Source organism: Triticum aestivum, chromosome 2B (assembly GCF_018294505.1).
Source record: "Triticum aestivum cultivar Chinese Spring chromosome 2B, IWGSC CS RefSeq v2.1, whole genome shotgun sequence".
In the NCBI taxonomy this organism is placed as follows: Eukaryota; Viridiplantae; Streptophyta; class Magnoliopsida; order Poales; family Poaceae; genus Triticum; species Triticum aestivum.
Genome location: NC_057798.1, coordinates 698,619,479 through 698,635,707, shown reverse-complemented (window position 1 = coordinate 698,635,707; position 16,229 = coordinate 698,619,479). Strand labels below are relative to the sequence as shown.

At 42.1% G+C, this 16,229-nt stretch overlaps 2 protein-coding genes across 3 annotated transcripts; both read right to left on the bottom strand.

Moving 5' to 3' along the window:
• Positions 1-2,004: 2,004 nt before the first annotated feature.
• Positions 2,005-6,642, bottom strand: LOC123046786 (uncharacterized). 2 transcript variants are annotated; one of them, XM_044470219.1, is made up of 5 exons: positions 5,599-6,642; positions 3,305-4,052; positions 3,071-3,224; positions 2,789-2,851; positions 2,005-2,355 (listed from the first exon to the last, which is right to left on the bottom strand). In XM_044470219.1, exons 1-5 carry the CDS (start codon positions 6,497-6,499, stop codon positions 2,206-2,208), a joined length of 2,016 nt encoding a protein of 671 aa, XP_044326154.1. In that variant the 5' UTR covers positions 6,500-6,642; the 3' UTR covers positions 2,005-2,205. The 2 variants fall into 2 exon arrangements, with proteins under 2 accessions (XP_044326154.1, XP_044326153.1); XM_044470218.1 differs by having other exon boundaries at positions 3,071-3,227; positions 5,599-6,639.
• Positions 6,643-7,270: 628 nt separating this feature from the next.
• Positions 7,271-11,049, bottom strand: LOC123046787 (probable CDP-diacylglycerol--inositol 3-phosphatidyltransferase 2). Its single transcript, XM_044470220.1, has 11 exons — positions 10,734-11,049; positions 10,363-10,493; positions 9,811-9,895; positions 9,668-9,717; positions 9,329-9,368; positions 9,190-9,234; positions 9,004-9,069; positions 8,653-8,767; positions 8,154-8,210; positions 7,966-8,064; positions 7,271-7,739 (listed from the first exon to the last, which is right to left on the bottom strand). The coding sequence occupies exons 2-11, from the start codon at positions 10,421-10,423 to the stop codon at positions 7,686-7,688; spliced, it is 672 nt and encodes a 223-aa protein (XP_044326155.1). The 5' UTR covers positions 10,424-10,493; positions 10,734-11,049; the 3' UTR covers positions 7,271-7,685.
• Positions 11,050-16,229: the final 5,180 nt, after the last annotated feature.

Here is a 16,229-nt window from a genome sequence, read left to right as displayed (position 1 = left end):
AAATGTCCATCATATTTATAAAAATTGTTCATTGTGTATTCAAAATATTCACCATCATTTTCAAAAAGCTTCATTGTGTATTAAAAAATGTCATGCGTCAAAATTGTTCATAGTGTATTTACAAATTGCATCGTGTATTTCAAAAACGGTCATCATGAATTTGGGAAAATATTCATGGTGTATTTTAAAAAAATGTTCACTGTTTCTTAACAAAATCGTGGTACTTTTAAAATGTTCATCGTGTATTTAAGAAATTTCCATCGCTTATTAAACTTATTCATTGTATGTTTTAAGAAAGTAAATCATCATGATTTAAAAAAAATCATCTTGTAATGTAAAATACCTTGCATTAAAGTATACATAGTGTATTTCGAAATTGTTCATCTATAGTTCAAAAAATGTCTCATCATGTTAAAGAAAGTGGTCACACCGTTCAAAATATATATTCATGCACTTTTTAAGAAATAGTTCACGCAGTTTTAAGAAAATATTTGCGTACTTTAAAAAGTCGTTCATGTTTTAAAAGATCTGCCCACCACACCCATTGACCTCATTTATTATTCCCATTGGCATAGCCCCACGAGCATCTCTGCAAATTCAAATCCACCCACAGCACCACGCACATGTTCGGGCGAACACTGTAACTCACCGGCGGCTCATGTATAATGTGAGCACACCTGCCCACGGCACCTCTGTATATCACAAGAATGTAACACGTATAGGAAAGAAAAACCTACAGCTCACCTATCCCAATGGCCGGACGCTGGGATGTGATTCCGAGACTCATGTAGCTCGGCCTCTAAAACGCCTAACTCTCGGGTGCATCCACTATATGCATCAAGAGTCATTTCAGCATCCTTTTATATTACACTAGCTGCCAGTAGATAAAATGCAAGGGAAAACAATTCATTACGACCACCGATCAAGTGTGCTGCCTCCATTCTCCAGTCACTGAGGCTCGACACCCTCGTCATCAATTGTTAGCAAAAGTAATGCAAAACAACACCAAAAAAAAAGGATCAGGTCATAGCTTAAGAGTAGGAGACATCGGGAAAGGAACAATCAATCTGACATGGAAACAGGCGACTTCGTATTGCAAAGGCTTGAGAAGATACCATGCCGCCTTCGACCAATGTATGTGCCTGAGGGCCATAGCAAGACGGCCTGACCTACCGGGAGCGCACATTACCTTTGTCGTTGTTTCCTCATCCACATTCTCCATCAACGCGTGTGCAAAGTATTTCTCGGTGTCTTCTCATAATGGAAGACTCAATGCGATACTTCAATGGATATGATGGCTATGAAAGCATTCACCTTGGTGAGATGGTGGCCGAGGGCATGGAGACAGGGGTAAGTGACGAGTTGCACCAGCTTGGGCAGCCATTGAACTCTAAAATAAATACAAGGTCTTCGTTCTGGCCTTTAGAGCCCATTTATCTCTTAATGACCTTTTTTTATAGGATCACCAAGCAAATGATCCCGTTTTGTTTGTGGGATTGCTGTGTTGAGAAGCATTGCCCTCTACAACCTTTGTTGTTTCAGCAATCGCAGTAGTACGCAAATGCTCAAATTAGTTTATAAAGCAAAATATTAGTTAGATCTCAATCAAATTCAAATGGAAATTCCGGTCCTTTGAAAACTGAAATCACTGAATTTTAAAGATCTTATTATATTTGTTTACAGAGGGTAAGTGGTGGTTGATGTTTGTTAGATTTACAATTATTTGTGTGGTCAATGGCAGATCAGTCAAACGTTTCCAAAGTTGCAATAAAATATTCCAATGTCAAACGAAAACGGTTCCTCGAGTCTATCATACTTCCATCATTTTCCATGTAGAGTTCAGCTGCGTTGAACTACTCATATTAACTCAACTTACATACTGCGGAGTATAAAGGAATGCAAATTACCACAAAACATGCATTAAGACCCGTAATGTCCCTATCCATCACCTCCATAAAGAGCAAATACGCCCGTCCTTCCGTCCCTTAACAACAATTTACACAGTTGAGTCGTCCGAATAACCTTAATAACAAAGAAGGGTTTCGACCGAAGGTTGTAGTGTGTTCATATTACAGAGGAGAACAGGCGACCGTAGCATAATCTTTTGTATTTTTGAGAGATGAAATGCACAGGGCGAAGCAACTAATTACAGTGACCTCTTCTCTATTGTGGAAAAAAAATGGACCACCAGCCGACCTCTTTGTCTCATCGCTTCCTTTTGGCTCCCGAACTTCGCTTCGCTGTGGAACTGGAACTGGCCTTGTTTGCCGTAGAAGAACCCCGCTTGGCTCTAGCAGAACCTTCCTTCTTGACTGTACTTTTCTTCTTGAAGTTGCGAAATCCCTTGCCACTTTCCTGCAGGGAACATGTAGTCAGATAGCCGTACCAACAATGCAGTGGACGGAATAAGGTTGTTCCGATTGGCCCATTGGCATTACACTACTCTAAGAAAGCACTGATTCTATCACTTCCAGAAAAAGATTCTAGAATTGATTGAGCAATGTTTTACTACAATCATCCCAGCCACACTGGGGTGCAGCTCAACTGATTTATCTTCTCCTAGCTTACCGTGCTGAAGCTATAGAATAAACAATCCCTACAGTAACCGTATTAAGATTGCAAAGAAGTTCATTTCCTAGGGCTATTCCGAGATCAGGCAGAATGGCAGATAAATGGTTTTCATATATGAGCACAGATTTTTTTTCCCGAAACGGATATATGAGCACAGAATAAACCAGGAGAAAGTAGATGTATCTTTGTTATTTTTCAGAATGGAGAAGCATTTTACCTTTTTGTATTGTTTATAGGCATCACGGCCAGTTAACTCCTGTCCGTTTTTAGAGACATAAACCTGCAGCAATAATAAAATTAATGAAGCAAGTGATGAATGCATAGCACTCAAACAGAAGTGGCTAGAAGGCCTTCATTTTGTCAAAAACTTGTTCAGGACATTAACAGCTCTCATGCAGGTTCCAGGGGGCCTCCAGGCCATGCATGAAGCACGCAGGGTAGCAACCAAACAAGCTCTTACAGAAAATTAACTGGAACTCTGAAAACTAATCGTTCTTACCTTCCTGCCATCCTCTCCAGTGAACCAATGGCCAGAGCCAGACTGACTCCCCCCAGCATGTACCCTTCTTTTGCCAAAATCTGTTGGGACAGAAGTCCTACTGTTGGGAGTCACCCACCGATCATTAGCACCACTACTCTGGCCAAACTGGCTCCTACTAAAAAGAAGCAAAATAACAGCAATTAGCAAATGACACTACCAAGAAATTAAAGCATGGATTATGATGTGTCTTACCTGTAGTTCAGATTTTCTTCTACACTGTACTCATTTCCCTCGGAAGTGCCAGCCCCAATGGGAACAAAGTGCTTTAATCTTTCACGGACCAGGTTCTGCACCATCTGATCACGGTGACAGAAATAATGCATGGCAGGTGGATGGTTGTCCGTCAGATTCTCTTCGAGTCCAACTCTGGTTGAAGTGCTTTCATGCTGGAAATGTCCCCCAATTTCACTAACAGAGCTGTATGGTCGTGAAACCTTGGAGCCAGAAATACTGTTGGTTTTTGTCTGCTGGGATGGCGTTGAGTGTTGGACAGATTTGAAATACTCGCTGCAGAAGTCATCAAGAGCAGGTGTTGCCCAACTGTCCTTCAGTATATCTTCACTCTTCTGGACAACAGTGCTCCCTTCAGATTTACTGTTTTGCTGCAATATAGGCTTCTTCTGCATATACTTGTGCATGGATTCCTGTCTCTTCTTGATAGGACTCATGGGCTTCTTTGGTTTACTTTGTTTCCTGTTATCATCTGAATCAGTGTCCGAATCAACAAAATAAATTTTCCTCAGTGGGCTTATTGTTATCTTAGGAAGTAGCTTCTTCGTGCGGCTTTCTTCTAGAGGTTTTGAAGCAACAGAATTTGACATTGGTGTAGATTTTGTTGTCTTTGCTTTGCTTGTTGATTGAGACATCAGTACACTGCGGTTCAGAAGAGAGAATTTTGAATTGCTAGAAGTCCTGCAACTACCAACTGATGGTGTCATGCCTGCAAGTAGATAAGAGAAGATGACTTAATCATACAAGTGCTAAAGGTTCTCAAAGGATAAACATCACAACAACTTTATTGCTGATGTTGTCAATGCATGGATTAAAAACAGGGAGCTAAAGGAAAAGGATCGTGTCTGCATAAAATTTGTTTGAGCACACCACTATTTACTCCCTTTACTGACAACACAAAAACACATATCTGCTCAGTACACTACAAAACAAATTCATTTTCTGGAACACAGCACCTCAATTTAAATCTCTTGCTAACCTAACAGTTGAGAGAAAACACTTAATTTGTTTCGTCCATATCAGGATTTGCTCACAGGTGGTTGTTGATAATTTCATTTCAGAATGCTACAAGCTAAACAAAACACATTTTTAACAAAAAAATTGAGAACATTTCAGCATGAATAATCCAACTTTTTGCAGCCACGTTTCAGGAAAAAAGTTGGCGCAGGGCATGTGAGCACCAAACGAAAACACTGCATATTATTAAGGTTCGTTCAACATACTCAGATGATTCAGTTCCAGCTACATCGCATAGAAAATAGTTAAAGGTTCATCCACCTAATAACAGAATGCTGATACTATCACCAGAAAAATGAAGCAGGTCGATTCAGTCAGTTCAAGTGTGGTCTAAGCCACAATAGGCAAGAAACTTTGCTGTTTACATAATTTCTCTGAACTGCTTAGGCTAGGAAACAGTTTTTTTTACTAGTGGCAGTTTGCTCTAGCAAATGAAGTGTGTTAAATAACGGCACTGAGCAAAACTGTGTTTACCGGCGTGCGTAAAAAATGGTGGAAAATAACTATGTACTGGAGCAAACTTTGCATGTATATTGGGCTAGCAGCTGCTTGTTGGGGGGCACTTTGCTGTCATGGATCAAAATTGCAATTGAAAGGATTTTAATTGTTGTTCATGAAGCAGACATAATATACGAAACTGCTTATTTCTCATTACGCAGAAAATGTCTGGTCTAGGAGGGAAACAGCAGATGCTATTGCAAAATGAATCTGTGTGCAAGGCTGATTAGGTAAATTTCAGCTGTTTTTGTCAAATACAGATCCAGAATGAATCAACTTTCAATACTTATACTAAAAATAACCAAAACTGATTCCATAATTTCTAAAGGCATGTTTAAGTATCTGGATGCTACACTACCTGGGCACCTGTACAAAAATGCACTAAGTTGCCACAAAATTGTACAAATAAGATCAGCATTTCCAATGTCCATTCAATTTTTTCAAATACTAGATTACATAATGAATCCGGTTTGCATATTTCTATGGAAGATATTAAGCAATGCATTTATTGATTTATGCAGGCATGTGGAGATAGTACTCCCTCCATCCGGAAATACTTGTCATCAAAATGGATGAAAATGGATGTATCTACAACTAAAATACATCTAGATACATCCATTTCAATGACAAGTATTTCCGGACGGAGGGAGTAAATCGCAATTGCATGATTAGTAACAAACACCTCTTAAGTAACGGAATCAAGTGGAAATTCCACAAATAGAGACAAGCGTTTCCCTCACCTCGTGGTGGCTCCTCGTCACTGAAACCTTCAATTTCGTCCTCGTAGCTCCCAATATCCCCAAGAGGTGCCGCCTTCCGGCTGAAATCTGGAGATGCTTCCGTAGCCAGGGGTGGTGCTGCCCTAGGAGGAAGGGGAGGGGGAGGAGGAGGCACCATAGATCGCGGCGCGGGACCCCTCCGCAACCTCTTCAGCCGGTTCGTCTCCGGCTGAGGAGGCAGGGGGTCCGGGTCAAGGGCTCCGCCGGCAACGAAGTCGTCGTCGTCGTCGATTCCGAGTGAGAACGAGGGCGCGTCGGGCGCCTCGTAACCCGGCGCAGGACCCCTCCGCAACCTCCTCAGTCGATTCGTCCCCGGCTGCGGAAGCAGGGGGTCCGGGTCCATGGTTCCGGCGGCAACGAAGTCGTCGTCGTCGTCGTCGATGCCGAGTGAGAACGACGGCACGTCGGGCGCCTCGTAGCGCGGCGCCTGCTCCTCCCGGCGGTCTCCAGCGGGGAGGTGGTGGGGTTCGCTGGCGCCCCCGTCGTCGTCGTCCAATCCGAGCGAGAACGAGGGCGCGTCGGGCGCCTCGTAACGCCGCGGCCGCTCCTCCCGGCGGGCTCCAGCGGGGATCTGGGGCTCGCCGGCACCCCCGTCGTCGTCGTCGAAGCCGAGGCCGAGGGAGAACGAGGGGGCATCAGGCGCCTCGTACCGCCGCGCCGGCTCCTCCGAGCGGCCTCCGGCAGGGATCCGAGGCTCGTCGTCGTCGTAGCACTCGAAATCGAGACCCAGAGAGAAGGAGGGCGCGTCGGGCGCCTCGTACCCTCGCGGCTCCTCGCGCGGGTCGCCTCCGTCGTCGGCGTCGGCGGGGGGCGGGTCGTCGAAGCCGAGGCCGAGGGAGAAGGAGGGGGCCGTGAAGTCCATGGCGACGGCGCGGCGGGCGATGCTGGCTAGGGTTAGGGGATCGGGATTTTGGGGAATGGAGGGAGCGCAGGGGAGGTGGCCAGGTGGGATTTGGCGTTTCGGAGCAGGGGAGGATGGGGGCGACTGCGGGAGGCCGCAGGATGGAGATCTGGCGGCGGGGAGGTCGATTAAGAGGGCCACTCGGTGGCGGGAGAGCTTTGTTTCGTAAATTTCAGTGGAGGGAACCGTGGAAATTCGAACGGATCTCCGTGCTGCTCTCGACCTGTTTGGCGGAAATCGGCCAAAATTCGTGTGAAATTTGTTGTGTGCCGTGCGTTTTCTACCTGCGTGGACTTGTAAATGTGCTGTCCATTTCCATGGTGCTGCATTTTTTATGTGACACGAATTCTCTATGCGTCTTTCATTTGACAGCGATCCGTCTGATATCTTCGACTCTGTGCGCAAATGTGCTATTGATATCCATCCGATGACACAGAAGGTGTGCAGCGCCGTTAAAAATGAGCTGCGTAACAGGCAGGGCATTGTTTCCCTTCTGGAGCAAAATGATTCTACCCCATTCACTATTATAAGATGTTTTGGATATTCCAATATGGACTACATACAGAATAAAATGGGTGAACAAACACACTAGAGCGGAAAAAAATTAGAACATATTATAATAATAGTGAACCAAGGGAGTACTTAATACCAATAAATGGAAACTAGGCATGCATTGAGTTGACTGTGGCATGTTTAGAACCCACGATTTTTAAAGAAAATTTCCAAGCAAACTTTCATGCAGAATGAGGAAAAACAATTCCCAGGCAGCTTACAAACCACAAAGAAAATAACCAAGTAAATGTTGGCATGTACACTGGTACAACGGGAGGGAGGCACCATCATCATTTCTGGCCTAGTACTAGTAACCAAAGCACGAGGCTGCTACGCAAAGAAAGATCGAATCATCATGTAGAAAAGACATACACAATACAGAGCTTGTCGATCCCTGTGTTTTTGTTAAAAAAAGCAGTTCTCCCTTTTCTTTCCACATGCTGCTTTCCCCCCAGAATGTCGACCCTCGGACCGGAGACATGTTAAAAGATACATCAAGGAGCCACCATATGTGCCTTACAACCAAGCCCGCCTGACGGTATGTTTTTCTTGAATATGCCCGCGCAAATGAAAACTAAAACATGGTCCTTTTTGCTCACTTGCCTCTTTTCGAATCGTACGCCACACAAGCATCTGCAGCTGTTTTCATCTGCAAACGGGAAATGTACATGAATGTCGCATCAGAGGATATCATTGTTACTGTCAGAATTATGTGGAGTAACACATTGTTCTAGGTGATATACATATGCCTAAAACTTGACCATTACAGAACACAAGCACATGAGTGTTACAGCCTAATTGCCAAAAAAAAGGAGCTCTGCATATATGATCATGTGCAAATAACAGTTAGTTCCACTAAAGTTGTTGTTCAATACCTGGATGACATTGATCACTTGTTTGAGTGCCCACCCAATTAGAGTTGAAATGAACATGAAGACAACGAGGGGACTTTCCTTCAGAATACCTCTGCACGTCTGTAGCATACAGGAATGCCAGATGATAAGCAACATGCATGCTAATTGCTTCAATAGAGAAGACAGCTATAGAGATTATGTTATCTTACATTAAGCAAGCTTGTGGACTTCGCATCAGCATAGAGAAACAGGATAATGTACAGAACCTGTAAGTTGAAAATTTTGCATGTGAGAAGATGAAATAATTGGTGCTCGATGTGCAGATATGGCGTTCTGATGGATATATAATGTTTGTTAAATCAGTTCCATGGCCATAACTGCAGACGCACAATGGGCTTGTTCATTGGGGTGGCGTCACAAATATGTCCTGTATTAAGCTGTTAAAACCCACACCTATCCATATGCTACGCCCCATGTGTTACTCAGCTCACTCAACCAAATAACACCCCAAAATGTGCTCATGTTGTATTCCTTGATTTAGCCTCTTACAGAAATGTAGGGAAAGGCTGCGTACTATAGACCCAAAGTGGTCGGACCCTTCCCTGGACCCTGCGCAAGCGGGAGCTACATGCACCAGGTTGCCCTTTTTTTGTATTCCTTGATTTGTGTTCATCATTCAAGCTGTTTCAAGTGTGAACAACCATTTACCTCAGAAGCAACACAACAGAACGCCATGAACGGCCGATATCCATAATATAACTTCAAAAGCCCATTGCCTGTGTGCTTCACATCCTTGTGGCTAGTCTTACCTGATAGGAAAGAACTAGTAGAGAAATTTATATCATAAGATGGTTAGCAATTGATGTATAATTGAACTAGAGACAGAAAACGAAATATAGCAAACGAAGCTCTTGAACAATGAGCAAAAAATCTATGCACCATAAGCATAGTTGGTGTTTATATTTATTATCTTCCTTTTATAGAGACAGGATTAGGTACCTACTAGGAGAACAAAAGAGAAATCTGGCATGAGCTGTACAAATTGATAGAGAAACTAACCTGTACATTTGAAACCAGTGGCTTGTGATGTCCAACCCAAGTAACAGTATGAAAACCAAGCCAGGTCTGAAAAGAAATTGTATACAGAGCACTTTCAAGGAACAATGTGGCATGTGAATAAATTAAGACAGGTATCGAGATTCAATATACAACGATCAAAGTGCTTTGAGCTCTAATTTTGTATACCTGTAAAACTGTGAGAGAAGCGCCAACAAACAAGCAGTGCTAACCCTGAAGTAGATCAATATGAGAAATGAAACTAGTTCGTGCTGCGGAATATATGCACCTGGCCTATACATCATTAAATGATTTATTCAAAGAGTACCTATCTGTTACCATGTCCAACACAGCTCCAAATGTTGATGCTGATACATGCAATAGGATAAACTTGTCAGATAGTTTCAAAAAGTTGCCTATTGTGTTATATAGACAGGGAAATTAAATAAGAACAAAAATCTCTTTCAAACAGGGCATAAACAGATTTTTCTGTGATCATTAATTACCATCTACTTGTTTCAAAAAAAAATTACCATCTACTTTTGCAAAGTTCACTGACATATAAATGCAAAGTTTCAACATACAGAAAAGGCCACAAATACCTCTACGCTGTAGAAGGACAGACTACATTACAAAGCTTGAACATAAAAGGGAAGTAACTTGTTACCTTGATTGAACCTCCTGGCAAACCAACCATCCAAGCCATCACAGAAGAAGCTGGTATTTTCCAAAAGTGTTAGAATCATCGAGACAACGTAATTGCATAAGATCATTAACACAATTGATTTTAGATAAATTTATGATGCTTGCCTGAAGAAGTACAGGATAGCAAAGAGTGTTCTGTTGGTATAGCACACAGCAAATGCAATGAAGTTCATGATGATCCTGAAATACCCTGCAGAATAACAGTAATCATATGTTAAAACATACACATTTAATCCACACGCCAGCAACAATTTGTATGTGGGAAAACATTGCACTCTTCCGAATATTCCGTGGCATGCTTTTTTATGTTATCGAGCCTTTACTATTATCTGTTCCATGCTTCCTTTTGGTTACTATTTTTTCTGTGCCATGCTACTTAGTGCAAAATGGTGAAGCTAGTGCAGGAAAATATGATACATCTATTGTAGATACAAATAACTTTGATTAAAGAGGCAAATAATCCAGTGGTGGCACAGTGATAGTGTCTCGAGTTGCAAATGACATAATAGAATCATCCAGCAAGTTAAATGTGGACTTGTGGAGTTATATAAACGGCATAGTGATGATAATTCTTCTAACATAGCATTTGGACACTGGATATGGTCAGCAGCACAGTGATATACTGATATGTAAACAGCCGATCATCCAGAGGTTTACCAATGATGTTAGGGATGTACAGGTACACCGACAGCGTCTTTTTAGCTGGAGGCTGCGCCATTGAAGGTCAGAGGTACCAACTGCTAAAAATCTGGTGGTTCCTCACTTGGAATGTATCCTTCTCGAGATTCCTGCAAAATCATTACATCATGTCACAGAATTGTGGAACAGTACTCTCACAAATGTAATGTAACAAGGCATCTCCCGGTAACAAAACGCTACCGCCACATGTTGACGTTGCTGGCCATAACTACGTACGTAATTGGTCCACAACCATCGTCGAACCCTCGTCTCGATCGATCGATCCAGATCGGGGCTCGCCCCTAATTCTCTGTTCGATTCGCTACGAACACAGGGCAGGGGCAACGTACCGCGGGGCCTCGAAGAAGCCGTGGTCACCAGCAGCGCCCGACCGCGTCGTCGCCGCCGCCGCTGGAGCACCGCCGTGCCGCAACCGATGCCGTCGGTGGGTGAGGGCCGCGCGGCGTGGGGCAGGACGGTGGACGGCGGGGTGGGGAGGGGCGGCGGTCCGGCGGCGCCTCGGGAGGAGCGGCAGGGGGGCGGCGCGGCAGGAGGGGCAGGTGTGGGGCGGGGAGCGGCGGTGGGAGGCGCACGGTGGAAGCGGCGAGGTGGGGGGCGAGGACTCGAGAGGGGACGGACGCGGCTAAGGTCGTGACAGGCGGCTCGTTCTTTTTTCCTCTTTCTTTTTTGGCCCTCGCTTTTCTCTTTTCTTTTTCTATTAAGGGAATAAATTCGCTTTGGTGAGATCTCAAATCTCAAGTATGCTGTGCAAATTGCAGCTCTCGGTCAGTCGATCACATCGCATCGCTTGACTAGTGTGCTGCTGGGGTGCAGCTAGAACCAGAATAAAGCGGCCACGAATGTTCTCCGGCGTGTGGAGCGCTCCCATCCGTTCTTTCCTTTGATGCCTCGCTGGACGGTGGGGCCTGTGGTGTTGAGCCTTGTGTTTTGTTGTAGACTTTTATGTTTTGATGATGAAGTCTGGGTGATTGGTTTCTGTGATTAATGTTTGTGGTTTGAATTCCAACATAAGGCTCAACGATATTTGTGGTGTTGAGCCTTATGTTTTGCTGTAGACTTTTATATTTGTGATTTGAATGGTCAAACAAACTTTTATATTTGTGATTTGCATGGTCAAACAAACTTTTGTAATTGTTAGAATCCTAAGGGCTCCTTTAATTCAAGGGATTTTCATAGTGATGCTGGAGGGTTACAATCCTTAGGAATTTTCCTGTGTTGGTTGTTTGATTCATAGGATCGAATCATATAAAAAAATTCTTAATATTTTCTCCGTATTGCTTTTCATACGATTTCTAGCATCTACTCAAACCTCTTTGAAAGAATCATTTGTTTTTCCTACGACGCGGTCAAACAAACCAAAATCCTATAGGAGGGAGATGGGCATGACATTTAAATTATATTTAGGGCCTCTTTGATTCAAAGGATCTTCATATGGACAGTGGAGAACTATAATCCTTAGAATTTTTTTCTACCTTGATTGTTTGTTTCATATGATTGAATCATATAGGGTTTTTTTTCTCCGAAGGAACCCATTGCACTATATTTCAAAATGAATATTTACATCCACTCCAGCCATGTGTAAACAATTCTTTGTCTCACAAGCCCTCTTCTACACCCGAGCTCAAATGAGCTCGGGCTAAGAAGTAAATCGAAAACATTGAAAATAAGTTCAAAAAACTCTAAAAAAATTAATGAAAAACTTTGACAAATGTTCTAAGAGCTTGCAAAATTTCATCATGAAGTCACATTTCTGGAAGTCACGGCAAAAAAACAAAAAAAAGTGCTCCAAACTGCTTTCAAAAGTAGTATTTTCGGAGTACCGTTCCTTTTTTTGGTCAAGCCTTCTAGGAATGTGATTCCATCACGGATCTTTGCCACTCCTTGAGCTTGCGTTGGTTTTTCTCTTGAAGAGGAAAGGGTGATGCAGCAAAGTAGAGATAAGTATTTCCCTCAGTTAAGAAGCAAGGTATCAATACAGTAGGAGGAACACACAAGTCTCCAATAATAGCACCTACACAAATAAAATACTTGCACCCAACGCGATAAAGGGGTTGTTAATCCCTTCATGGTTACTTGCAAAGATGAGATCTAATAGAGATAGATATAAAAGATAAGTAAAAGTGCAAAATAAGATAAAAGTAAATAAATTGCAACAAGATATTTTTGTGTTTTTGGTTTTATAGATCTGAAAATAATATGATAAAATATAGACCCGGGGGCCATAGTTTTCACTAGAGGCTTCTCTCTTGAAAGAAAGCATACGAAGGGTAAATAAATTACTATTGAGCAATTGATAGAAAAGCGGATAATTATGAAGATATCCAAGGCAATGATCATGTATATAGGTGATACATCTCCAAAGTATCTACTTTTCCTAACGTTTTCCTCTTGTTTTGGACTCTAATTTGCATGATTTGAATGAAACTAACCCCGAATTGACGCTGTTTTCAGCATAACTACCATGATGTTATTTTTGTGCAAAAATAAAAGTTGTCAGAATGAAACGAAACTTTGAGAGGATTTTTTATATCAAATAAGAGGATTTCTAGAGCCAGGAGGTACCTGGGTGGGCACAACCCACCAGGGCGCGCCACCCCCCCCCCCCCCCGACGCACCTTGGTGGGTGCTACCCACCTGGTGGCCCCGCTGACCCTCAAACCGATGCTATAAAATCCCATATTTCCAGAAAAAATCAGGTAGAAAGAATTATCGTGTTTCATGAGACGGAGTCACCGCCAAGCACTGTTCTTCCTCGGGAGGCCAGATCTGGAGTCCGTTTGGGGCTCCGGAGAGGGGGATCTTCGATCTTCGTCATCACCAATACATCTCCATCGCCAATTCGATGATGCTCCCCACCGGGAGTGAGTAATTCCTTCGTAGGCTCGCTGGTTGGTGAGGAGTTGGATGAGATTCATCATGTAATCGAGTTAGTTTTGTTAGGGCTTGATCCCTAGTATCCACTATGTTCTGAGTTTGGTGTTGGTATGACTTTGCCATGCTTAATGCTTGTCACTTTGGGCCCGGGTGCCATGATTTCAGATCTGAACCGTTTATGTTATCACCATTATATCCATGTTCTAGGTCCGATCTTGCAAGCTATAGTCACCTACTACGTGTTATGATCCGGCAACCTCGGAGTGACAATAGTCGGGACCACTCCCGGTGATGACCGTAGTTTGAGGAGTTCATGTATTCACCGTGTGTTAATGCTTTGTTCTGGTTCTCTATTAAAAGGAGGTCTTAATATCCCTTAGTTTCCAATAGGACCCCACTGCCACGGGAGGGTAGGACAAAAGATGTCATGCAAGTTCTTTCCATAAGCACGTATGACTATTTACGGAATACATGCCTACATTATATTTATGAACTGGAGCTAGTGTCGTATCGCCCTAGATTATAACTGTCTCATGATGAATATCATCCAATGAGTCACCGATCTAATGCCTACGAATTTATCTTATATTGTTCTTGCTAAATTACTACTATTGCTACTGCTATCGTTACTGCCACAAAATCACTGCTATCACTGTCACCGTTACTATTGCTGCTACTACTATAATCAAAACTATCATATTACTGTGCCACTAATCACTTTGCTGCATATAATTAATCTCCAGGTGTGGTTGAATTGACAACTCAACTGCTAATACCTTCAAATATTCTTTGGCTCCCCTTGTGTCAAATCTATAAATTTGGGTTGAATAATCTACCCTCGGAAACTGTTGCGATCCCCTATACTTGTGGGTTATCAAGACCTTTTTCTGGCGCCATTGCCGGGGAGCATAGCTATATTTGTTGAGTCACTTGGGATTATTATCATATTATCACTATGAAGAATCTGAAGGATTCTAAGACTACGATTTTTCCCTCAAAGACGAGGGGAGGTAAGAAACTGCCATCCAGTTCTGCTTTAGATTCACCTTCTATTATAAGTAAACTTGCAACTCCAGAACATGCTATTAATTCTGATATGTCGCAACTTATTGATGATGCTACTTCTGCTATGAATGCTACTCATGATGATGCTAGTACCTTGCTTGATGATGATGTGCCACTAGGTGATGAACAAAATGCTACAGTAAGACAACATGATATTGTTGAATGTGAAGATGAACTTGAAACTGAAAATACTGAAACACCTACTGGAACTAGTCCTCCTAGATATGAATTGCCAAAGGTACCCGAAGGTTATACTATAAGTGAGGAGGCAACTAGAGATATTCTTGCTTGTAAGGATATAGATGATCTAGAGAAATTATTATGCAAGTATAAAGAAAGATATCTGAATGCTAAAATGAAATGTGATCCTGAGTTTGCTACTTCACCTATTGTTATTGCTGATAAGGATTATGAATTCTCTGTCGACCCAGAGTTAATCACTTTCGTTGAATCTGATCCTTTCCATGGTTATGAAACTGAAACTGTCATGGCACATCTTACTAAGTTGAATTATATAGCTACCCTTTTTGCTCATGATGAGAAGATTCGCTATTACTATATTCTCAAGTTATTTCCGTTCTCATTAAAGGATGATGCTAAAGCTTGGTACAATACTCTTGCTCCTGGTTGTGTGCGTAGTCCCCAGGATATGATCTATTACTTCTCTAAAAAATATTTCCATGCTCATAAGAAACAAGTTGCCTTGCAGGAAATATTTAACTTTGTGCAAATTGAAGAAGAGAGTCTCTCACAAGCTTGGGGGAGGCTTCTCCAATTTCTTAATGCTTTGCCTGATCATCCTCTTAAGAAAAATGAAATACTTGATATCTTCTATAATGGACTAACCAATGCTTCTAGGGACTTCCTAGATAGTTGTGTTGGTTGTGTTTTTAGGGAACGAACTATTGGGCAAGCTGAAGAATTATTGAAAAACATATTGAAAAATTATGATGATTGGACTCCTCCTGAAGCACCTATTAAACCCACTCCGAAGAAGAGGGGTATCTTATATCTCAGTCCTGAAGATATGCAAGAGGCAAAGAAATCTATGAAGGAAAAACGTATTAAGGCCGAGGATGTTAAAAATTTACCACCTATCGAAGATATACATGGGCTTGAAGCACCACCACCACCCAAGGTGGTAGAGGTAAAATCTTTAATGAAATTCAATGATAGTGATGATCCTCATAATAAACATCCTAGCGAATGCCTTTATGAGTTTGATAATTACATTAGAAAGCAAGATCACTTCAATGCAAATGTTATGAAACAATTGAAATACAATTCTGATATGATTGCTCGGTTAAGTGACTTGTTATTTAGAATCTCAAATGATGTTAGAGGTGTAGGAAAAAAATATGCCTCTATGGTCCAAACTCAATTAGAACAAGTTGCTAAATCTCAAAGAGAGTTACTTGATGAAATGAACAATAATATAAGTGACTTTGCTATTAGAGTAACAACTAGAGGAGGTAAAATGACTCAGGACCACTTTATCCTCAGGGACACCCAAAGAGAATTGAACAAGATTCTCAAAGGAACAACACCACGACACCTAGTTCTTCTAAAAAGAAAAGGAAGAAGAAAAATGATAAGACTTTGCCTACCTCTAGTAAACCTGAAATAGAAAAACCTCCTGATAATGATAATGAAGTTTATATCTCTGATGTTGAAACTCAATCTGGTAATGAACACTCAACTTCTGATAATGAAAAGGATAATGATGAGTTTCATGAATGAAAGTGCGTTATATCGACTAGAGGGGGGGTGAATAGACGATTTTTATGAATTCTTCACTGAGGAATTTGCTGGTGAGGAAATTCCTAAATGAAGAACTACTAGCAGCGGAATAAGTACTAAGAAGTAAACATAACAGAATACAAGCA

Excerpts from the sequence above, each read along its gene's own strand:
- LOC123046786 (XM_044470218.1), bottom strand. The coding sequence starts at position 6,499 with ATGGACTTCACGGCCCCCTCCTTCTCCCTCGGCCTCGGCTTCGACGAC. Across the intron at positions 2,852-3,070 it reads CTGGAGAGGATGGCAGGAAG|GTTTATGTCTCTAAAAACGG; the intron begins GTAAGAACGATT and ends TTATTGCTGCAG. Across the intron at positions 2,356-2,788 it reads CCTATAAACAATACAAAAAG|GAAAGTGGCAAGGGATTTCG; the intron begins GTAAAATGCTTC and ends TGTTCCCTGCAG.
- LOC123046787 (XM_044470220.1), bottom strand. The coding sequence starts at position 10,423 with ATGGCGCAGCCTCCAGCTAAAAAGACGCTGTCGGTGTACCTGTACATC. Across the intron at positions 9,896-10,362 it reads GTACATCCCTAACATCATTG|GGTATTTCAGGATCATCATG; the intron begins GTAAACCTCTGG and ends GTTATTCTGCAG. Across the intron at positions 9,718-9,810 it reads GCTATCCTGTACTTCTTCAG|CTTCTTCTGTGATGGCTTGG; the intron begins GCAAGCATCATA and ends GGAAAATACCAG.